This window comes from Haliotis asinina, chromosome 10, assembly GCF_037392515.1.
Source record: "Haliotis asinina isolate JCU_RB_2024 chromosome 10, JCU_Hal_asi_v2, whole genome shotgun sequence".
Classification (NCBI taxonomy): domain Eukaryota; kingdom Metazoa; phylum Mollusca; class Gastropoda; order Lepetellida; family Haliotidae; genus Haliotis; species Haliotis asinina.
In genome coordinates this window covers 57982429-58007778 of record NC_090289.1, presented here as the reverse complement: position 1 = coordinate 58007778, position 25350 = coordinate 57982429, and the positions used below count along the sequence as shown (strand labels likewise).

The 25350-nt window shown below is 40.8% G+C and overlaps 1 protein-coding gene across 1 annotated transcript in view; it reads left to right on the top strand.

The window, feature by feature from the left end:
• Positions 1-21009, top strand: part of LOC137298308 (zinc transporter ZIP4-like) — a 30688-nt gene extending 9679 nt beyond the window's left edge. Inside the window, exons 2-16 of the mRNA XM_067830507.1 lie at positions 9229-9606; positions 10083-10191; positions 10437-10541; positions 10856-11007; positions 13202-13382; positions 14985-15154; positions 15415-15523; positions 15856-15914; positions 16286-16342; positions 16619-16675; positions 16854-16902; positions 17585-17737; positions 18054-18241; positions 18864-18993; positions 20632-21009. Coding sequence (XP_067686608.1) covers positions 9229-9606; positions 10083-10191; positions 10437-10541; positions 10856-11007; positions 13202-13382; positions 14985-15154; positions 15415-15523; positions 15856-15914; positions 16286-16342; positions 16619-16675; positions 16854-16902; positions 17585-17737; positions 18054-18241; positions 18864-18992 — 1896 coding nt within the window. The 3' untranslated portion in view covers position 18993; positions 20632-21009. The remainder of the gene's footprint in view (positions 1-9228; positions 9607-10082; positions 10192-10436; positions 10542-10855; positions 11008-13201; positions 13383-14984; positions 15155-15414; positions 15524-15855; positions 15915-16285; positions 16343-16618; positions 16676-16853; positions 16903-17584; positions 17738-18053; positions 18242-18863; positions 18994-20631) is intronic.
• The last annotated feature ends 4341 nt before the right edge of the window (positions 21010-25350 follow it).

Below are 25350 nucleotides of genomic sequence, written 5' to 3'. Positions count from 1 at the left end.
TGGGGAGTTCATAAACAATAGGGAGGGCAATAGGGAAGTAAGGAGTAGCTTGGGCATGGGAGGTCAGTATAAATAGTGATAGAGGATATTAATCTGGCTCCGATTTCTTGAAACAAACTTAAGTCTGAGTTTTGACTTAAGTTCAAGTATTTACTCAAATGTGAGAAAACACATTTCACAGAATGCACTGAAGTCTGTATAAAACTCAATAAAAGTAGACAATTTGAGTTTGATGGATAGAGATTACTTAAACTATTTGGGCATTTAGAGTTCAAAAATGCAATTGGATAAAAATTCAGCTGTTTCAGATTTTGAAATTTTGAAAACTTAAGTTTGTATCGGGAAATCGGGGGCTGGACAATCAGCCCGAGTCACCTCTGTGTTCTCCTACATGGGTGCAAGCTCTCATATTGAGTTGAATCTCCCACTGGCTGGCGTAATGTATTATTAGTATTTTTATTACTTTTCTATTTTTAAAAAGATCTGTTTCAGTTCTCAGGTACATTACAGAAGAGAAGGCAATAAATATCACATCAGATATAAATAAATGGATATGTAAGACATTGTGGCATTCTTGATAGAGGACATGTGGTTACAGAGAAAAGGTAGAGGTGTGACAATATATATCCTTCAGGTATTTGGAGATATAAATAAATATATACATTGTGGCATTTTCCACAGAGGGCATGTGGTTACAGAAATAGGTTGAGGTTTGACGATACAAAGGATTCACGAAACGAAATATGTTGGGATATCTTGAAGAAATATGCTTCGATTGGATTCATGATACAATATGTTATCTTTAGACATTTTATTTATAAACATGTATATTTTTATACCAAAATAGCCATGCATATTTTGCCGTAACTATCACTTTCTAGTAAAAAATGACAGCTTTAAGGTCAACGATGTACATCATGATATGAAAAATATCGATATATTTATCGTCTGATAAAGTAACGCAATTACGGATACCATAACATATCGTCACGGCTCCAGATATAAGGTTAGGTGAGTGAATACATTGGGAAGAGGTTGGAATCATCAGTTGATAGTAGAGGGGTGCTCACTACTCAACAAAGACGTCAGGTAAGTGTTTCCACTTCTTTACGAAGGGATCTAAATTATTATTTTTCATGGCTATAAACCTATGGGATTTGACCGTATCATCATAATGCCTAGAATTTGAACTGTAAGAATAAACAGATAAGGTGAAAGTGGATCTTTTTGACTACATCCCCGTTCCTGGTGGAAAAAGGGAGAGATGTGCCAATTTTGTATCACCGCTGCTGTATTATTACTCGTCAGGATATCAACCCATTTGATGATATTGGGCCCAAATCCAAACGCTTCCATTACCTGTATCATAAATGGTTTTGACATAGTGTCAAAGATTTTTTATTTCAAAGCCTATCAGTAGTAATAGGCAAGGCTTATTTAACATTCCTGTTTCAAAAGCAATATCATAGTCTTATATTTTCACTCCTACATCTCCCAGCCGAGGTATAAAACCTGTTTGATTCTCATGTAAAATTGTATCTAATGTTGATTTAGCCCTGTTTGCTATACAAGTGCTAATTATTTTGTAAAGAGAGTTTAGTAAAGAACTACGTCGCCAGTGTTTTTTAGAAATTTTCTATCTGTGTTAGGTTTAGGCAAACATGTAATGATTCCCCTGTTCGTTGTAATAGTTATTTCGTTATTTGTAAATGTTTCTTCTATAAATCTGTAAATCCATGGTCCGAAATCTCTCCACTAATGGGGTAGCCATCTTTTCCTGGACTTTTGTCATTCTTCCTGGAAAGAACAACTTTATTAACTTATTCTAGGCTAATCTCTTTTTCTAAATCCTCAAAATCTTTCTTCGTTATCAGTGGGATGTATTTAGCTCTTCTTAGAAATTGTATTCTTCTTCCTTGATTTGTTCCAAAAGTTTTTTCTTAGTAGTTAGTTCAGTTAAATATTTTTCACTTAAATTGTTAAAGTCGTTTCTAATATTTTCTTTTAGAATTTGTATCGTCTCTTCGAAGTCTTTTCTATTTTTTCTCTCTGTTTCTTGGTGTATGTGGAAAATGAAATTCTTTTTCCTCTCAAATTAATTTGCATACCACTTTCAAAAGGGTTGCTGAATTCATCTTCACTGTCGACATTTCCTGCATATTCTATCACAGTATCATGTAATGTAATTTCAACAATTTTAATGTAGTCTTCATTGTGCAAGATTGAGGTGTTGAATTTCCAATAGCCACGGCCTCTTTCATTACTTAGCTTATTTGGCAGTGATAATATAACTGGAGAGTGGTCTGATTTATAACCAGGGACAATATCAGTTTCATAAGATATGTTAAACAGGTCTTGCTTGCAGTTTTGGGTTTTTCCACCATGCATATTTCTTACATCTACTATTATGTTCCCTCGAAATGTCTAAGAGACCTAATTCCTCATCCTTATTTGGGTCAAACAGGCTAGTAACATTCAGTCCATTCATCCGTTGTTATATCAGCTATTATAAAATTACCATTTTCATCAATTAGGTTGATTATAGACAAGTAAGCATTTACGACTTATCGAGTCAAGTGAGTATTTATCGTCACATCGGCAATATCGCAGTCGTATCGTGACGATCGACTTATCGAGTGCTATAGATAAGTACCATATATATTATGACCATGTGAGTTTGGGCAGTTATAGTTCTACACAACTCACAGGTTAAACCGGTAGTATTCAATTAACAAAGAATATCGTGTGCAATACTTAAGTATTGAACCTTGTGATGAATACTGAACAGTTGTCATAAGAATTGTGACTTTCAACTCTACAAGTCACATGGTACTAACGGGGTTATGTAATCAAATATGTTATAAGTTTGTTAAAAAACACTTCAATACAACCATGTCATGCCGAATCTGCATGTGTGATTTCAATTATTGAAATTTGAACTACGCAGGTTACAATCGCAAAGTGACTCATGATAGTCACGTGCTTGATATAGGTTAGTACAATCGATGAATCATAAAGTGTCGAATATGCATATGTTACCTTAATGGTTAAGATTTGAACAATTCTCGAAATACATTGAATACCATGATCGTCATGGTGTGTACCTTGTTTATGACCAATACGAATATATGACAAAAGGAAAATCCATAGAGGTAAGTACAGTAAAGCAACTCAGCGACGTGTGTACAAGTCATGTGATAGTCACGGGGTCATATATACATATGGAAATTAATTAAGCAACACCAAATTCAAAGACACATAAAAACTTAACAAAGTTTAACGAAGTAATTTTGATGATTGATTATTCAATTTTGATGTATTGACATACAGCATGAGCTTTTCATGGGTTGATATGACGCGCGTGAAGCTTGCACAGCGCACGTGCATTGCTTTAACCTCAACTTTCGAAAAATGCACTTTTTCCCTGGGGTGTTTACAAGCGCAGGTTGTCGATTGCATTCGGTTTTTCATTCATTTCAATGTCATGGCACGTAGGAAATTATCAGAGGCCACTCGTTGGCAAATAATCGGCATGAGGAATGCTGGTATGTCTCTAAGACAAATCGGGACTCAAATCGGACGACATCATTCCATAATTTCAAAACTTTTGAAAAAATACCGGGCCACTAATGAAGTTAAAGACCTGCCTAGACCAGGAAGACCCAGGAAGACCACAGTCCGGGAGGACAGAGCTTTACTGAGACTTGTACGGCGCAGGTCCTTCGACTCGAGCTCTCGGTTGAGACAGGAGTGGCTTCCAGGGAGACCCATCTCGAACAGGACTGTTCGGAATCGTCTGAAAGCTGCAGGATACCGGGCAAGGAGGCCAATCAAGCGACCCAGACTGTCTCCAGCCCATAAGGCAGCCCGACTGGCCTGGTGTAATGACCGTTTGCACTGGAACATTGCCTCTTGGAGGAAGGTCCATTTCTCAGATGAGAGCCGGTTCTTGCTGCACATGGTGGACGGTTGTACTCGGGTCTGGAGGCAGAGGAACACAGCAATGGCTCCACGGAACATCCAGGAGACTGTGGCCTTTGGGGGAGGTTCCGTTATGGTATGGGGGTGCATTTCCATGAACTGCAAGTTGGATATCATTACCATCCGTGGCAACCTTAACGGTGTTCGTTACCAACAGGAGGTTCTTGACAGGGCTGTGGTACCTCATTTTGAGAACCATCCTCTGGCAACGAGACCCATATTTATGGACGACAATGCTAGACCTCACAGGGCGCATGCTGTAAATGATTTTTTGCGGCAAAATGCAATTGACAGAATTCCATGGCCTGCCATGAGCCCTGACCTCAACCCCATTGAACATTTGTGGGACTTTATTGGCCGTCGTGTGAGGCAGAGAGACCCACCAGTCCATAATCTCAACGAATTGACGGCTGCCCTGCATGAGGAGTGGAACAGGATCCCCCAGAATCAGATCCGGAGACTCATCCAAGGAATGAGGAGGCGTCTGGAATCGGTGGTGCGTGCGCAGGGAGGACACACTAGATATTGATGAAAGTCGGTGTGCAGACTCTCAGATGACTGTTCTTTCTTTCCATGTGACATTTGTGTTAATACACCTGACAACAACGTCTGTGGATGAATAGTAAATTGTGTCCATTTTTTCATGAATTTAAGACAGTTTTAAGAATTTGGATTTCGTTGCAATAAAGCAAAGTCTTGATACTTTTTCCCTTTAAGTTGTTTGTCAGAGATCGTCTGTTGAATAAAAAAGTGTCAAACTATATCAACCCGGCATATTTTGATTGTCAGAACACTTCAAAGTTGCTCCAATAGAAAAAATTGGGGTGTTGCTTGATTAATTTCCAGGTGTATATAATCAAGCATACAATAATTTAGTGGGCATCTAATTCAGTACAACCATATTATGCGGAATATGCATGTGTTGGTCTCAGTGAACGAAATTTCAGCATCTCAAATTACAACAGCATGGTGATGCGTGATAGTCACGCGGTTGTACAATCGTGGAGACTATACCTTTCTTGACATATGTCAGTATAATCATATCGTGCCGAACGTGAATAAGTTGTCTTTGTAGTCAAAATTTGAACAGTTCTTGATAGATAGAACAGACACAGATACATAACATATATATTGTTATATAATCAAGGAGACAAGTACTTTGTTGGTATACAAGTCGGTACAATCATAGAATGCCGTGTGTACACGTTGCCTTGGAGGTAATAAGTTCTCGAAATAAATACAGATTAGAATACAGTGATAATCCCGGGATCTATCTGTTCATGACCAATACAAATACGTGAAGAGACTGGAAATCCGCAGAACTAAGGTCCCACAACATAATGACTCGTGTACGTGATAGTCACTGAGTCATATAATCAAGTAGAATAATTCGATAGAACCGTATCATGCCAAACGTGCCTTGGTGATCTCAGTGATCGAGGTTTAGACAGCTCGAATTACAATTTAGTGACTCCTGCACAGGTAAAAAATAATAGTCTCGTGGTGGGGAAGCACAGCAGCATAGTGACACATGCAGAGGGCACTTGGTAGTAGTCACGGAATCGTGTAATCAAATACACAATTCAATACAGCCATACCATGTAGAGCGAGCATGCTTGATCTCATTGATCGACATTTGGACAGTTGTCAAGTCACTTAGCGGTTACACAACAGCAAATGTTTTCCCATAGACTTCTATAGTAACCTTATATTTAAAAAAATACCCAGGCTATCAACAGCCATTTCATGTACATAGGGGTACAGTCAGGCCTTTAAACTACAATAAAACACTAATTCTGTCCACCTTGTCCAGCGACTTTTCCAGCACAGGAAGCGAAAGGCATCAACCCTCCATTCCGCACCAAATGTCACCTACTTGAAAATATCGGTGCACACATAAGCATAAGTCATGGTGATAAAAAGTGAAATCACTGATTGCTTAAAATTGTGGTCAGTTTTAATCTCTGTGCTTTTAAAACATAAACATCTTACACTATTTCATCTCATCACAGCTGTCACAGGCGTCTGTTCGTTTGAGACAGCTTGAGGAGCACGTGACTCTGATTTAGTGTCGTAGAACCTAGCTTACGGATGAGACTGTGTACGTGACAAATTATGAAGAATAGAACCGAAGCATTCTCTGATCAGGGACTGTACCCTGTGACTGGAAATACCTGTCATTCGATCAACATACTTTTCTGACATGTTTTTGACAGTACAAGTCCACCGAAAAAAACAACAAAAGACAGACATCCCAAGCGGAAACACAACACAGTGATGAGTGCAAGTGTCATGTGATAGGCACGTTGTCGTTGTTTGTAAACAGATACACTTGGGAATGTAATCATTCAAAACGTCACAAGTGGGCTGCTGTATTTCCCTGAATCGAAGCGGTGTACACCGCTCAAGCTTAAATAGAATCATTCAGACCGATCTCTTTCCGAGTGGGCAATTTATCCCATCGATATTGTAGACTGGTGTCCACTCCTTTCTCTAGTATCGAAGTTCGTATCCCTTCACGGCAAGGTGCGAGCGCCTCGTCTTCACTGCGACCGGGAGGTCGGTCCATATGGCTACTTTCTGCTCACGTAACTCCCAATTCTTGAACGAGGCTTGACGTACATCGTTTCGGTCTTGCGTCTGCACGAATTTAACCACGATCGGTTTAGGAGATTATTTGGTGCGTTCCCAGTTACCAACCTGGGGTAGGCGTTGCAAGTTGACAAACATGATCTCTCGAGCGCGCGGTAACCTAAATTTTGTGAACAGCTCACGCGTGGCTGTCTCCGGATCCTTGTCGTCTGGAATACCGGCGTCCCCTGATTTCGTTGTCGATTTTGGTTCGTTGGAGTTTTCAGTGGCCGCAGCCATGGGTCTTGTAATATATTCTGCCAAAGTTGACTGACTTTCTGTACCCTTCTGGTGTTTGTTTCGGCCTTTATTTGTCGAAATTTTAGTAAGATTTGGGCGGATTTAGGGGAGCGATGTTTTAACGTCCTACATCCATGGAGCGCTGACCATTTATTATTAGTTTTGTATTTATTGACTGAGTAGAAGTAGCATGAGATTTTTAACTGGTGCAGTATTTCTATGTATGTATGTATGTATTGTAACATTATATAGCCACGTAGTGAAGATGAAGTTACCGTTCCACATAAACTGTTCCACTTTCATAAATGTAAATCGGAGTAAAGTGTTAAGCAATAAGACATTGACACATTCCCCTATAAGGGTAAGAGTTCCGCCCGTAACAACATTGTATATGACTACCACCTACCTCTTTCCTACAAATAACACCAAGTAATGTGCCGCCTCTACAGGAACAAGAAAGATCTGTCTAGTCTCCCTACAAATACCACCCAATAGCCACTGGCCCTCTACCATCCAGCCTCTATCATACTTACGTTTCCCATATTTAGTTTCATCAATTTCAACCACTCATCAAGAAGAAATCACTCTGACTGTGAATCAGTTCTAGTTTCATGGGCACTCCATCCACCAAGCACCAGTCTTGAAGAAACTGGTCCCAGTGGAGATGACCTGTCAGTTCCACTTCTCGGGTGGGCAGTATGAGATCCAACTATGCTTTGAAACATTCACAGGCGTGCCGGCGCATCATCTGATCAACTGATCTGCACAACAGGCCCGCACAACAGGTTTTCAGAACAGGTCTGGACAGCACTGTGTCTGGTGTTGAACTGAACCCTTAATTGTCAACCCTGGATGGCCGTTGATACTGCTTGGTCAGTATTGGGTTTTGGTGTACCGTTTTCAAAGCATGCTTCTTTACATTCTTCTTCCTCTTTGGCCACCAGCTGTATGTAGTGTTACGGTTAGAAATTGCCCTGACAAAAGGTGTGAGAAATGCCCCTCGGCAAAATGTATGACACTGAGAAGTTTGATATTTTCAATATGTTTGTATTCGTAGAAAACAATGGCAAGATACAAAGAAAAATACACAGATTCACAATAGAGGTTTCCTGTACAAAACTACTGAGTCAGTTCTAAAGTAATGGGTCACAATATAAACGTCAACTCACCGAAGTCTTGATGTTAGAGTGAGAAACAGTTATTCAGATTGTAACAGGCAGTGGTTATGCAGATCAAGCGCTGACGGAGGGGCAGATGTATACTCAAGTAGTCTGTGTGTTTTCGTGTATTTCCGTGTCCGACAACACGGCAACTTGCCTTTATATGTATAGTCATCAATTCCTGACGGTTCGAGCACTTCCGATCATCGCCATGAACGTGGAATCTTCTAGCCGTCTCCCGTACAAATAATCCAAACAAACTCAAGAGGAGGTAAATGTAAAGCACTTCCGGAAAGCCTGCTGCCAAAATACTGAAAGTGCTGAACATTTATGATACGAAATGTGACCCATAACAATTTTCATTCAAAACACTAAACGTTGTGACCTAATAATAATAATTATTATTTGAAGGTCACATGCAACCAAAAATTCAAAAATAATTAAAACACAAGCATCACTTATTAATGACATATAGTATACATTGCTGCTTGTAAAAAATGAAATAAACAAAATTGTAAGCGTACAATCACGATTCAAAAGTGCAATATTGTGTACTTAATTAATTGACTCCAGTATAACTCCAAGTGTAAGTCCGTGTGCGTGTGTCCCGTCAACACAATAACCGGCCTTTATATATACAGTCACTGCTTCCTGAGCATTCCAGCGAAGTATGCAACCCTCGGGATCGGCCTCGTGTTTACCAACAGTCAGAGCACACTCTCACTTTGAGACACCCATTCCATATCGGGGTCATCTAAAGCATTCATTCCAGTGCATTTACGTGTGCACTGTCCAATGACGTGACAACTGAGAACAAAGCTTTGTGTTTTTTGGTGAATCCAAATGTTTGTTTCCGTTTTCTTTTGTGCGCTTGGGATCCCGATGGATGTTGTTGTAAGGTGTCGATTAAGGCTGATTTTCCCACTGTTGTGAAGATGGGCTGAACGCCCCAAGTTCCTCAAGATGTTTCCGAGAAAGTTGCTGTAATGTCGGTTTGAAAGCGTCCAGCTGAAATGACATGCTGCAGGCAGCTAAGGATATTCTTCCATGGTGTGCTGACCGAGCTTATACCATATTTATGTTTCATCAGTTGTTAACATGACTTGGTATACTTTGACCAATGTCTCGAACCACCGACCATTGACTCTCCAAGTAGATACCACAGCAAGTTCATGTTGGTTCATCTTGAGCAATATTTTTCTTGCCTTGTTGTCAGTGTATCAACGTCTCTGGTCTGTTCACCGTCGTGGGTGCCGACACCAGCGTGGGTTTGAACGAGGAACAGTTTCACAACGCCACGATTGTCATCTTCTACTACATCTACAACATCACCAACTACTGCCGGCAGAATGTCAACCCGACCATCAACACGTTTGAGTATTATCGGGAGAAGGTTCAGAGCATTCTGTTCGAGGAAGGTCATGGTGACATAGAGACGAAACCTATTGAGCACGCGCTGGAACACATCGCTGAGTCGATCAAGACAGCAGCAGACCACACAGGGGAGACAAACAACCACAACCACAACCACAACCACAACCACAATCACAATCACGAACACAACGGGGACAACGTTCCAGTCATTGATACCGAGGTAAATGTTCAACCTGTTCTATATGAACACATATAAATACACATTAAGACCTCTATAAACCCGAAGATGTGTTCATAATGTTACGGGAAGAGTATTGTTTGCCTTTGTCTCTGCCCATCTATGTATAAGTAGATATAGCTGTATATCAATTTAGATGGAATTGACATCGAAGGAGATACAAAATGTATCCAGTACATGGATACACATTTATGCCTTCTCGCCTTTGCAACCAGCCATGGACATTGTCAGATGTTTCCAAGAACGTATGTCAGCTCCAAACCAAGAATGTTTGCCAGTGTATCTCATTCATCACTGAATGTTAAACCCTTTACAAAATCTGGTAAAAAAACTGTTTATACCTCTGTCTCCAGTAATGCATATCCGATGGTATGGTAATGTGTCTGTGTACATGTGCACCCAGGAATCTCTCTATGTAGCTATGCTTCAAGGAATGAATGCCTTTTCTTTTCCTTAAGTGTTTGAGTCCGGACGCCGTGTTCTATCAGCTGGAAGAGGAGGGGGAGCACATTGAGGGGGACAGACTTAAAGATGTCACCTCCTTCATTGTCTATCATCTGCTTGAAGGTAGGTCAGTCCGTCACACATAAGACGTTATCAATACATGGTATTACGTCTCAAAGGTATGGCGTTACTACCTCTTACAAACATTCGTTTGAACATGACCATCTGTGACATGTATACTTTTGTCTGTGTTCTATAAATAAAGAGGCATTATGTGTTTTCCATGTGTCTTTTAACGCCATCCTACACAAAGAGAAAAAAATGAATATTTTTACATGTTGGTATGTTAATTTGTTAATGTAATGTAGGATCACCGATCAAGGAAAAGTGCCGTCTTCTTCCTACTCCAAGCAACATCATCAACGACCTGCTCTCCCGCCTTGACGCTTTCAACGACACGCTCACAAACACAGGTATGTCTTCCATTATTCTGTGGATTATTTCTAACATGACACCCCCCCAAAAAAAAAAAATAAAATAAAAAAAATAAATAAAATGAAAAAATAATAAAAAAAATAAATAAAAATAAATGAAATAAAAAATAAGAAAAAAAATATATACAAACAAATAAGAAATATATATTCCAGGATATCAAGACCTAAAGAAATGATTCTGTCTGAAACTATCCAACATCCCCGCCTCTTCCATACAATATACAAGACAGTCGACTCCCTACAAGACAGACTCCGTGGTATATCTTGGTGGTGTGATTTTTTCTTCTTTGTAGAGATGAGTGCACTGATGGTCAAGCTAAAGCTCACTGGTACCGAACATGAAGATGACCACTCAGGACACGACCACAGGAGGAGGAGGAGTGTCGACATTGCTCCACGAGTGAAGCGTCAGACTCACAGCGGTCACGATCACGGCACCGTCACGGTATGTGGAAGACTCCTCAGATGCCGGTTGTATTAAACTCGCACATTTGTTGGTATCAGTCCATTATTCAGATAATGTCCAAGAATCAGTTAAGATCACGAAGTATGTTACGATGATGAAATACGTTATTGTGTTGAAATACGATATGCTGAATAATAATATAGGCTGACGGGACATCTTGGGAACGACCAGCGAGTCCTAACATGACACACAGAAGGGAGCAAGCTACAAAGACATATTTTATATTATTGGAAAAATCTCGAGGAGATGAACGCGAAAAGTTCATGTACCAGTGTGTTCACATGTTGATAAGCTCACAAATTGAATCTGAAAATGCATTTCTGCAGAAATTTCTGGCAGAATTTTTTATTTCACTACCAGAAATATCTTAATTGAATAAAATTACAGATCTCAGGTATCTTTGGATACCTTATTATGAACTTCCTTTAGATAGTGTGTTCTTGATAGTTTTATGTCTATGACTAGGGACTATCCAGAGAAATGCCATTCTGTGTAAATACCTGCAATAGCTAAATATCTGGAAGAGTGTGTATTGGACCGTCCTTTCACTTGTATCAGATAATTTAGGACACATGAATTCATGATCTGAATTGTTGGGCTTGGGGTATTTTTACATCAGAATACGAATATCTGATTCATCATCAGGAAACTAAAAATACACAGTATGTACACTTCTGTGTGTATAAAAGTATCCTTATGATGTTTTGCATGTATTTGTAATCACAAAGGATGATGATGATGATGATGATGATGATGATGATGATGATGATGATGATGAAGATGATGATGATGATGATCGATGTTAATACCTCCAAGACCTGTATGAGGAATTTGAACAATTCATATCATTATACCATTAGATGCTTTGGTTCAGTTCTGTGTTAGACTTGTTCCATACACTGTTTCAGGCGTACCTCTTGGCAAAGAGGCCAGATGAGGCAGACTTTATCAATCAGCACCCGTTCGTTTACTACTGTTTTTAGTACTTAATGACTCCTGATTATTTGCTTCATGGCTGCGCTGTTTGTTGTTCTTAGTTCCCACCTGGCCTGATCCAATTATCTACTCCTTGTTATTCAAGTACATGATGTTTGTCACAGCATTCAATAATTCTAATCACTTGGTTGTTGTCACTGTTAGCTTGAACATGGTGTAAGAACCTATACAGAAACGTTGTTATATGCAGTTAACACGAAGTTGTTATGAATAAAATCTGATACCGCGTATGCAGCTCTTACATTCTTAACGTAAGTTGAAAAAAACAAACTAATGAAAGTCTTGCGCTGTGCCTGAGTTGTGAACCGAGGATTAAGTTGCCATTACATCGGTGATGGTTAAAAAGACCTGCGGAGTAACACGATACTGTCAGCCGTCTCATTCGGGGACGGACAAAATCCCATTCAAGAACATGGTACAATATCCCGTTCATATTTGTTATTGCTATCCTTTTTCACCAAACCCCAAGTGAGTGAATTATCGTCGCATCATGACAGAAGCTAGTGAGATAAGTTGATTGGCATGTTTTCGTAACAAAGACCAGCGGTTGAAATGTTAAATTGTATAAATGTGTCTGTGATGATGACAGTTTATATATGGCACGAGCCATATATCAATGTAGTTTGTTTATGGTGTATAGCCTGATAAGTGTTAAGCTGGTCAATGATTGAAGTTATATAACAATGGTGTTTAATCTTATTCAGCTAAGATAATTCTGGTAGCGAAACAAAATATCAGATCAGTTGATAACGTTGAGAGCTTATTACTTGGAATAAACATGAAGCTACCACTCACGCAGGGGTGTCATAAATTACAGTCTCTAATTTTATTCAATTAGATAATTCCGGTAGTGAAAGAAAATTCTGCCAGAAATTTCTGCAGAAATGCATTTTCAGAGCCAACTTGTGAGCTTATTAACATATGAACTTTTCGTGTTCATCTCCTCGAGATCTTTCCAATAATATAAAATATCTCTTTGTAGCTTGCTCCCTTCGGTGTGTCAAGTTAGGACTCTCTGGCCATTCCTAAGTTGTCCCGCCCGGCCTTTGATAAACTACGTTGAAGTGAGGGCATAGGTTAGTGTGTTGAAATGGGGCATACTGTTGAAATATGTTTCTGTGCTGAAATACATTACATTGATGAAATATGTTACGTTGCTCTTGTCATATGTTACCAGATTCCCAGAGATTGTTACTCTGTCGATGAGATCAAGGCCATCCACGGCGTGGGTCATGATGATGTCGTCACTAAGACTAAGTTTGTAGAGATGTCTCCTACTCTGGTGTATATGCAGGTAGCAGGGTCATGTGTCCCTAACACCACCGCCACAGCAACAGCCACTCCAAGCACGGCCGAACGTGAGTCATATTCTCCGTACTCCTCATCACATAACAGTGTAGTGACTAACGGTGAAAAATCGATGCTTGCTGGAATATATATAGCATGAACTTTTGAAAAGACCTGGGGAATATCACAATAAAACATATTTTGGGGGGGGGGGGGAAATGCGCGAGATCGTATTGCGGTCCACTTTCTGAAATATCCAAGATGGCGTCCAAGATGGCCCTTGAAAAAAATCAAGGATTTCCTATTCTATCACTACGTGACCTTTTCCCACTGAATTATTTTAGAAAACCCTGACATTGCTTGGGTACATCAGGATAAAAAATAATTTTGGGGTGTGACCGATATTTTAGGCCTATTTCCCCCCAAATCCAAGATGACCCCCCAAAATCAAAGAGTGCTGAATTCCACTCAGAATGGTCGCCGACTATACAAAAATCTTCATTTGTTGCAATAAGTTTCTTTGAAAGGGCTATTATTTCTAATGCTTTCAATCTATCAGATTTATATCTTGCTAGTAAAATGTATAACGCCAACACCCTCCCTGCAGAACACATGGTTTCCATGTCAGTGCAAACAAACAACCTAAATATAAACACCCCCATAACAGAACGTCAGCCTGGATCTCATCCCCAGTGTGGCACAGAACACAGACTTACGTCACCGTAGAACACGTATCCAGCTTTAAGTTCCTGCAGATCTGTTGTTACGAGAGGAGGAAATTTCAGATAACGAAAATTGTTTTGAATCTCCATATTGATGAGGGAGTTTTCGAACAAGATGTTTTGGAAATGGTTCAAGAGGAATATTCAGACCAATTGGAAATGAAAAAAATAGAGTGAAAAGGTTTGAAATGGCAAAAAAATGAAAAAAAGTTTGAGATGGAGAAAGAAATAGAAAAAGAAATAGAATTGAGAAAATTGGAAGTTGACAGAGAAATTGAACTGAAAAGACTAGACTAGTCTTCTCCTCCATCAAATTCTTCCTCTTTTGACATTACAAGGCATGCTAGGCTGGTAACCCCTTTTAATGAAAAAGAAGTAGACAAATATTTTCTACATTTTGAAAAAAAAATTTGCTGAAAATCCCAAGTGGCCTAGGGAGTCATGGACTATGATTCTGCAAACCGTTTTGTAGGGTAAAGAGCAGGATGCTCATTCAGCCTTGTCAAAACAGCAAAGCTGAGACTATGATCTTGTTAAGAATACACTTTTGAAGGCTTATGTGTCAGTTCCTGTGACTTGACAAGCGACACTTCATTGATACACCTGTGTACTGATCTTGTTGTTCCTACATATCAGTGACTAGAGAAGCGACACTTCATTGCTATACCAGTGTACTGATCTTGGTGTTCCTGGAGATCTGTGACTAGGCAAGGGACACTTCATTGCTACACCAGTGTTCTGATCAGAGTGCGTTATTAACAGCAGCCTGTACCAGGTATACACATCACACCAAATACAGGTATAGGCATGGCGATTGTTGCTCTAAATATATTTGTTGCCACAGAATATTGTTCTATTTATCCATCAGTATGCATTGTTGTTGCACTTTAACGGAAGACCCTAAAGATAAAAAGAGGGTCATCCAAACACTTCCTGTTATCCCTGTTTCAGGATTCGGATACGGGTCCCTGGCAACGCTGATCATCTGCCTGTGCTCTATACTGGGCGCTATCCTTTTCCCCTTCCCCAAAGGCCTCTGTTACTCAGCGTTCATGGCTATCTTCCTGGGTCTTGCTGTCGGAACACTTTTCACAGACGCTATCTTGCATCTCATACCTCAGGTCTGTAGTACACATGGATACCCGGTAGCAGGACTTTTCTTAATCATGTTCAACATCTAGCATCTTCGGAATATCACATATCATCCATCTGTCTACAGCCCACATCGTCTGGATAAGCATGGGTTGCAGGAATGTTTTTCTAAACTGGATCATCGTGGGTAGATCAATCTCATAATTCTTAAATCAGCGTCGCTTGTAAGGAAATGCAATAAATGACCAGCTACTAGTACAGGGACCACTTTGTCCTTGTGTCATTGCAGGCACTTGGTCTTCACAACCATGGAGAAAGCGGAGACGCGCATGCGCACGCCGAGACACCCGGTCCAGTGATAGAGGAATACACGTGGTACGCTGTGGTTATAGCTGCAGGTGAGATAGACATCCACATGTCAAGGCAAAGGTGTTGGTTTGTCAATAGAAAGCCCAGGAGTCATGAAAAGTATCCCTTAAAACACCGCCATAAAATGTATACTTTAATAATCATGGACATGGTTAAAATCGCGATGAGTTCACCTCACGTCAGCTGACAAAATTTTAGTATCAACAATGAACACGAAACGTATGCAAAATTATTTTGCCTTTGAAATTCCTAATCCATAAAAACGACAACAATATAAGTGGAGACAGGAGGTAGGGCCATGAACGACATATTTGTTCTGTGAAGGCTGTTCACAGCGGACATTGATCTATGTCGTCTCCAGGTACATATGGATTCTACTTGTTGGAAGCTCTCATGATGCTCCTTGGCTCCGGTCATGGTGTAAGTAGCTTTTCATATCCAGGTAGCGTTACCCAGTTCGTTATGCAGAAATAGAGCGTAATACACAGCCACTCAATATATATTTGACAACAAACAAAACATGGTTTACTAGCACACTGGACCTCGTACTGAACAAACACGTAGAGAACACCTCGTTACGGACTGACGCCGGTACATCAGTCACTAAGGACGTGATCCTTGTTACTGACTAAGGCCAGTGCATCAGTCAGTTTTGACGTGATCCTTGTTACTTTCTAAAGAAAGTTGGCAAATTCCGTTTCAAAAAGACCACTGTCAGTTTCGAAGAAGATCACATGGTGTACGACGTTGCGGAATGCCTACACTGTCTGTTGTTGTTGTTGTTGTTGCAGCACTCACATGGGAACTCGTCTGTTGGAATCTTGGAGATAGACGGTTCCAGAAATGTCGTGAGTGATATCCTTATGTTGATATGGTTTCTAACATTTAAGTAACTGGATCCCTGTTACTGAGGCCAGTACACCCGTCAGTAAGGATGTGATCCTTGTTACTGAGGCCCGTACACCCGTCAGTGAGGACGTGGTCCTTGTCACTGTCTGACGAAAGTTGACATTTCCGTTTGAAAAAGACAACTGTCAGTGTTAAAGCAGATCACATGGTGTACGAGGTTGTGGAACGTTGTGGAATGCTTACACTGTGTGTTGTTGTTGTTGTTGTTGTTGCAGGACTCACACGTGAACTCGTCTGTTGGAACCGGGGAGATGAGCGATTCCAGAAATGTCGTGAGTGATATCCTTATGTTGATATGGTTTCTAACATTAAAGTAACTGAATGTAGTAACTAAATAACATGAAGTAGTCGCGACGTTAAACCTCACTTTCGTGTCATGTTGAGGTCGCTAGGATTTCACATTTGGTATACCGATGGATCCTGCGTATAGGTTATAAAATTTCTTTTCAGAAAAATGAGCCACATGACTGGGTCAAGAAAGAAGAGAAGAAAACGTCGAGTGGGTAGACGTAACCACACGTAGGGAGTAACGCTCCCTAGGTCACTGACCAGCTCATTTCCTATTCACTTACACGACTTGACTATTATGAATGAGCGAAAACAACCTACTTTAAGTTATTGTTTTGAAAATCCAGGCTTGGAGTGATATTCAAGGTCATGAAAGATGCACCAGTGTAAGACATCGTGAGCTTCTCTATGTCCAAGAGATAAGGCATGATTTATTTACCTCAAAGGTTTGAACACTGGTTCCTAAGAAAAAATATCCGAATCTTTAGAATATGTCCGTCTTTTGAGTCAAAACTTGCTAAAGCCATGACTCAGCAGTTTTTCAAACACTTCCCTACTACTGGAAATGTTGACTATATGAAACACAAGGAGGGGTGACATGTTATATATCATAAGGACGTGATCCTTGCAAGCCAACACATCTGGCTTCAATAAAATCAAAGTATGCAATTACTTCCCAGTGTAACCTTCTCCATATCACTAGGTATCATACGCATGATAACCACAAGTATGACAAGCTACTGGCTAATTCATGTCTATCATGTCTCAAATTGGGTTTCACGTCCCAACAGGTATGAACATAATGTCTGCATTGTCTAATAAAGTGAAGGTGGTTATGTACCTGACCAAAAGCTTCCCGTGTTTTAACGAACGCTCATTTGTCGCTGGTACAGAATTCTCGACACTTGCCTTCATGGTGATACTAGGAGACGCTGTTCACAACTTCGCCGATGGTCTGGCTGTAGGTGCCGCCTTCAGCCTGAACGTCACAAGTGGCATCACTACCAGCATCGCAGTCTTCTGCCACGAACTGCCACACGAGCTGGGTAAGTACCACGGTTTTTATAGCAGTGATACATCAGATAGCAAGTATACTCATAGTGTGTTTGGTCTGAAAGCTGAGACAGGTGGTAAAGGAAACAGAAGGAAAGGTAATTTGGAAACTCCGTCATTGTTTATTTTTGCTTGAAGGGTCAGTTCCATTCAAGCAACGGTAGGAATGGTAACCAAGGGCTGGATAACAGAAATAAGTAACACCGACACCGAATATTTGAACGTATTTCCATCTTCTTGACGGCCTTCGCTTGATATAACCCTGCTTAATGTCAGTGTTATAATGCCGACTTCTTTCTTCTGTCTTAGGGGACTTTGCAGTGCTGATAGCGAGCGGGATGTCCTTCAAGAAGGCGCTGTGTTGGAACTTCGTGTCTGCCCTGACGGCGTTTATAGGACTCTTCATTGGACTCTCTATCTCGACAGACCCTTTGGTCCGACGGTGGATATTTGCCGTCACTGCGGGAATGTTCATCTACATCGCCCTTGTCGATCTGGTAACTTGCATTAAGTACCTATCGTTTCCTGCGTTGTTACCGCTTCCCATGTAGCGGATATCCCAGTAGGTGGGCATGACTTTAGTTTGAGTGGGCGCTTAGTACTGGTAGTTTGGACTTTCTGTTGGAGTTGAACTGATGCACCATGACTTTAATTTAGTGAGGTATTTTCTGAAGCTGTGCTAAACCCAACCTAGTTCCTCCCACGTTCCCCGTCCTCGTCATACCCAAAATAACGCTCACAATATGGTACTTGTTGGTCCGTGACTGAGCGCTTGGCTTTAATGGGTAAAGCAAGGACAGTTGTTGGAGGTGTGTTTTTTTCAAGAGTTTGTAATCCTTTTTTTTTTAAAAAAAGATGACTTCGAACACAGCAGGTTTGTCTCCCATATCGTCTTCACATTCGCTCACGTTCATCTCAAACTGAAAAGGAACGTGTGTGGAAATGTGCTGGACGTGTAAATAGATAGAAGGTGAAGGTTGGTAGAGGATGGGTTTGGATAATTGACAGTGAATCGATTACAGCGTAAACTACTTTAATCTGTGATATCTGTGATGTCCCTATTATCTATATACGTGGTAATGAATGTATTCACGATTAATATCGTGTGTGTATTTACAGTTGCCGTCTCTTATCAACAACGGCACCATACACCGGAAGTTGTTGTTTGTGATGCACAACATTGGGATACTGACTGGTTTCCTCGTCATGCTGGTCATCGCCATGTACGAAGAGAAGATCACTGTCTGAGGTGAGAACGATATCAGTTTCATAATGTCTTCACGAGTGCCTAATTGTGGTTCTGTTACAACCGCATTATGCTGCTGCTGCTACTGCTACTGCTACTGCTATTGCTACTGCTACTGCTACTGCTACTATTTATATATGTGATATGCGAGTTTCTCAGGGTCTTTTTCATGACGTGGAGTCCCGCCGAAACGGATCTTTGCTCACAATATGTAACAATGGATCAGCACCTCTACCTGATGCGTTAAGCAACACACAGGCACAAAGTCACACACACAAGACGTTCAAACACGCCGACGCATACACATACACTGACACAAGCACACACTGATACACAGAGACACTGAATGACCAAACAGCCTTCTCATACCTGAGGCGATAAACACCACACAGACACACAGACAAATCCAGACACATACAGACACAGAAGGAAATACATTGACACAGAGATGCACAGAGCTCCACGATGGCTTCGCAGACCAAATCGAAGATGTCTCAGGAAGCGTTGTACGGGCTCTTCTCTCATCGTTCTTTATTCCACGGGACCCCAAAGTGTTCAACGAATGTGGTACCGATCAGAACTGTTATCTTCCACTGTCAAGAATATTGTCCCCCCTAGACATAGTACTCGTCCATGCTTATATGTGGTGTGTTTTTGAAGAACTGAAGAGCAAACGTAACTGAACTGGACCTGGCTTATCCTATTTAGATATATTGCATCAGCTTGTACACACCTGATGAGCAGAAGGAATCTTTTGAATAACTGCAATAATTGTGGGTTCACTGGTACATAAATAGGTTGGTCAAGCATATCTTACTTGACTGTGTTGAATATTCCATCACAAGGGATAACTTTTTTAAATCAAGAACTATGGAGGATCTTTTTAGTAATGTTAGTGCTCATTTAATCATTGCGTCTTAAAAAGAATTACACCTGTTACATGACTTGTAAATGGATTAATATTGTACGACTGGAAGTTGAATTAGCAACTAAGATTGTTAGTGGCTGTATCCTCGAAGGGGGTTAAAGTACCGTAAAATTATTGTCCTCCTGAGAGGGTACGTAAGTCAAAAAACAGTTGAAGTCAGATTTAATCTTCCGCTTTTTTAGTCGTAGAATATGTGTCATTTTGAATTGTGGCGAATCTTGCATACTGTCGCCAGCAGCTGAGGGGATGGTGTAAATCCAGCTAGTGTCCATGCAGGTAGCAGAGGTACTGTAAGTCCCCATGGTCCCTAGTATGGTGATCTGCCTTCTGTTGTTGGCGATCTATGGGCTGTTTTTATACTGTACTCTCCAAATAGTGATATATTAGTTTTTAAGTTTCCATGCTAGTTTTAAATACTAACTGTGATAGTCTAGTGGTTTTACTGTCCTTTGTCGACAGGTTCTTCATAATATGCATATGTATTCTTTTTTATGTCACGTATGTTCTCGTCACGATATGGCTGCAATATTGCCGGTGTGACGTTACATATTAACTCACTAACTTGCTCATATAAATAGGTTGGAATATAAGTGTCATAAATAAATCAGTTGTTAGTTGTTAGCGTGACACTTTATGTAACAACTTCGTTAGATATGTAGCGGGTAAAGTGTTATTGTATCTCATATACTTGACATTATTATGTTTTGTTGCAGATTAGATAAGAGGTTGATCCTGGAACGTGGATGTCGTGGCATGTTGTGCTGTCCTCAAATTATAACGTACTAGAGAGTGCATCAAGAGGAGACAACTCCGGTGAACAATGTCATTTGGTTATCTAGAACCATAGCAATCAGCTTTAAGACCACCAAATTACAAACACTAGTGTGTACGGAGTATTTGACCATTGTAAATAGGTCTCCTACTTGCATAACCGTATCGTGTGATAATGGCTGTTAGACACCACCGCGAGGCGCGTTTTAATGTGTATATGTGATCTTAACTAATTTATGTTGGAAAGTGTTTCATATCTTTACTGATCCTTTATATTTTCAACTATGATTTCTCAATAAACAAGTTTTCTTTAGAAAAAAGAGGCCAAAGTGTTATTTGTTTTGAATTTTCTGAATTATGCTTTCTGAAGGACAGTTGCATTACACAAATATGTAGATTAAAAGAATTTGACCGATATTTCCAGTTTGTGACACTCGATATCTACAGAGAGGCGATGTCAGTTGTCCATGACACCGGTGTCAGTAGTACCCTATCCGTTGGCTCGTGGACGTGACAGTTTGGACCGGTGCCGGTTTAACTCCTTGTTTCATCCACCTGATTCCGAGCGCCAAAGTAGTCAGTGCCACGGTTTGACGGAGTTTGGTGACCTGTGACCAAACATCGACTGCCAACCTTCAGCTCTTCGGGAAGAAGTTTTATAGCCTACACCATGAAAACCAGGGTAAATCAAGTACACCAAGGACGACCGTGCATACTTCATGGGACTTGACGTATCAGGTATCCTTTTGACAAGCATTTGCCTCAAGAAATATTCCATAAAGTTTGAAGGATTTATTACATAACCACATTCAACAACACTCTAGCCTATCTATGCCATACATTTTCACCAAACTCTAGTCCCTGCGTGGACGTCATAGCCGTGCTTCCTAGCCCCGAGCCCCCCACATGTACGTCATCGCAGTGTTTCCTTAACGCGAGTCCCCCACATGTACGTCATAGCCGTGTTTCCTAGCCCCGAGTCAACTTCATGTACGTCATAGCCGTGTTTCCTAGCCCCGAGTCACCTACATGCACGTCATAGCCGTGTTTCCTAACCCCGAATCCCCTACATGTACGTCATAGCAGTGTTTCCTAGCCCCGAGCCCCCACATGTACGTCATAGCCGTGTTTCCTAACCCCGAATCCCCTACATGTACGTCATAGCAGTGTTTCCTAGCCCCGAGTCACGTACATGTACGTCATAGCCGTGTTTCCTAGCCCCGAGTCACGTACATGTACGTCATAGCCGTGTTTCCTAGCCCCGAGTCACGTACATGTACGTCATAGCCGTGTTTCCTAACCCCGAATCCCCTACATGTACGTCATAGCTGTGTTTCCTAGCCCCGAGTCACCTACATGTACGTCATAGCAGTGTTTCCTAGCCCCGAGTCACGTACATGTACGTCATAGCCGTGTTTCCTAACCCCGAATCCCCTACATGTACGTCATAGCCGTGTTTCCTAACCCCGAATCCCCTACATGTACGTCATAGCAGTGTTTCCTAGCCCCGAGCCCTCACATGTACGTCATAGCCGTGTTTCCTAGCCCCGAGTCCACCACATGTACGTCATAGGCGTGTTTCCTTAACGCGAGCCTTAACTTGATAGTTTTTGGCTGTACCTTCAAAGGGGGTTAAAATACCGTAAAATTATTGTCCCCCTGAGAGGGTATGTAAGACCCAAACCTTTCAAAGAAAAATCTAAAGATACCAAATCTTTAACTGTTCATTTTTGTTATTTTAATTTTCGGCTAGTTTTTCCTGCAGTCGCCAGTAGCTGAGGTGTTGGTGTAAATCCAACTGGGGTTCATGTAGGTAGCAAAGGCACTGTAAGTCCCCATGGTCCCTGGTATGGTGATCTATCCTCAGCTGATGGCTACCTATGGCCCATTTTTACATTTTTTTTCCAAACTGATTTTTCCCCTTTTAAGATATTTGCTACCTAGTTTTACCTTAACCTGTGATAGTCTAGTGTTTTACTCTCTTTCGTTGACAGGATTTTATATATCATATGTCTATCGTATAAATTTGGAACTAGTTTTAGTCACGATATGGCTGAAATATTGCCGATGTGACTTTAAATTTTACATCACTCACTCTCTCTTCTTAACGTGAGTACCCCACATGTACGTCATAGCCGTGTTTCCTAGCCCCGAACCCCCCACATGTACGTCACACCGGTGTTTCTTTAACGCGAGTCCCCCACATGTACGTCATAGTCGTGTTTCCTTAACGCGAGTCCCCCACATGTACGTCATAGCCGTGTTTCCTTAACGCGAGTCCCCCATATGTACATCATAGCAGTGTTTCCTAAACCCGAGTCCCCAACATGTACATTAGAGCAGTGTTTCCTTAACGCGAGTCCCCTACATGTCCCCCACAATATTTCTCGGGCACAGTTTAGTAAAAGTGACAAGGGCGGTAGTTCTTTGTGATTTTTAAAAGTTTTGCTAGAAACAAAAGTGACGAGGAAGGAACACATTTATATTTTCTGTCAGAAATACAGCTTTGGGTGTTCAGCAGGTCTCAAAAAGTTGTCGATTCAGTCACACTCATTCTTACAGACATTCATTCTTATAGCAGACAAATGGATGATCGGGACGCGGCATAGTCAACTTTATTTTTTAAAATGGCAATAGAAATTGTTACGCACACAAATAAAAGTGACGCGCCGATGCTCGAGAAACATTTTGACATTTTTCTGGATGAACGACTCTTCTATTACAGTGACAGTGACGTTTCACGGTAGGCTCTATAACACCGTTATCAAGGAAGTCCTGACACAATGAGAAAGGAGAGGCATATAACTTAAACACGAGTGATGAAATGTTTGTACAGTACAATGGGGATTAGAACAATTATCTCTGGACACTTGTACATATGTCACCCCACATGGATCTGGTGTCATCTGCCATGACATGGCTGGAGTATTGCTAACAGCGGCGTAAAACCTTACTCACTCAATGTATACACGTCTCTCATTCCCTATTCTGTCCTGCTAACGGTGTTAGAACCTGCACCGGAATGTAAACAACGTTAACGTCGCTCTCTCTGAAATACGGACATTGTTCATCCATATATTGCTATCCTTCATTACTATCCAAGTTCTAAATACATATCAAAGAATACAACTAAACAATATCAACAACACACAAGCAAATATACATTAAGAAACAAAGATTAAATAAGTGTAATGTTAAATATTTCCTTTTTAATTATCATTCTCTACAGATCGATATTCAAAAATCTACACATGACCAACCAACTCAACATGGCTCATTTTTGTTTTCCGTCGACAATGAACATGCGATCAAGGTTTCAAGATTAGGAGACTGGCATCTATGTACAGTCACATCATACAAGCATCGTTTCGGGCTTGCTTCCAACGCCCAAGCGATGTGTCAGAACTGGAACCTCTGGTAATTTCACGATCTTTATTCTAAATAGTTTTCTGCATTCTAGCTTGAATATGTCATATTTCCGAGGCACCAAATGTCCTTTAACCCAGGTGACAGGGGCACTCGCTAATTAAGCAGTAGAAAAAACACGGCGTGACTTACCTTCGAAACGGAGATGGTACACTTGAACACTGATATAAACTGTCATCATCACAGACACATTTATACAATTTAGCATTTCAATCACTGGTCTTTGTTACGAAAACATGCCAATCAACTTATCTCACTAGCTTCTGTCATGATGAGATGCAACCCATGCTTGCCACAAAAGCCGACTATGCTTGTCGTAAGAGGAGACTAATGGTATCGAGTGGTCAGGCTCGCTGACTTGATTGACACATGTCATCGGTTCCCAGCTGCGCAGATCGATGCTCATGTTGTTGATCACTGGATTGTCTGGTCGGACTAGATTGTTTACAGACCGCCGCCATATAGCTGGAATATTGCTGAGTGTGGCGTAAAACTAAACTCACTCGTCACGCACTCACTCGTCACGCACTCACAACTGGTGGTTTTCGTCTGTGAACCCATAATAATCCTGAAAACTCCAGGCACTGTGACGTCAGATTCATTCGATGGCGACCCAGGAGTAGATACCAACTGACGACTGTGTTACTATTGTCACATGAATCAGACTGTTTCGAGAGCACAATTGTAAAACACCCACACAATGCACAGCGGGTTTTAACAATTCGGGACATTTTTCAGATTTATCAGCACATTATTTTATGGAACATATATTGCAGTTTGTAGGAAATATACTGTTTTTTGCACTGAATAAAATCATCACACCTGAGCATTGGTCTTTGTTGCATAATGCATAACTCTAATAATGGGATAGAACGATCAAGAAACTGCCAAGGTAGACACCCATGACTCAAACAGGCAAGGCTTATTTACCGGAGTTGGCAATCGATGTCAGCTATATTTATACATCACTTCATTTGGTCTCGTTATAGAAGCACATCCGCCATAACGCGGGTGGACGTTAAAATGATGTTTTGGTGTTAAGAGAGCAATTTTCTATAAAGCAGTTACTGCAGACAGTTTCGGTGACCCAAACTAACTGACGACTTATACACTTCTGGAATATCACACCTTGCCATCAGTATTATTTACATGTACATGTGTTTGATGGTAGACTGTGTGGTAGCTGAGTGAATACACGGCGCTACATATACGTTGTTCTCAGATTCAACACTTAC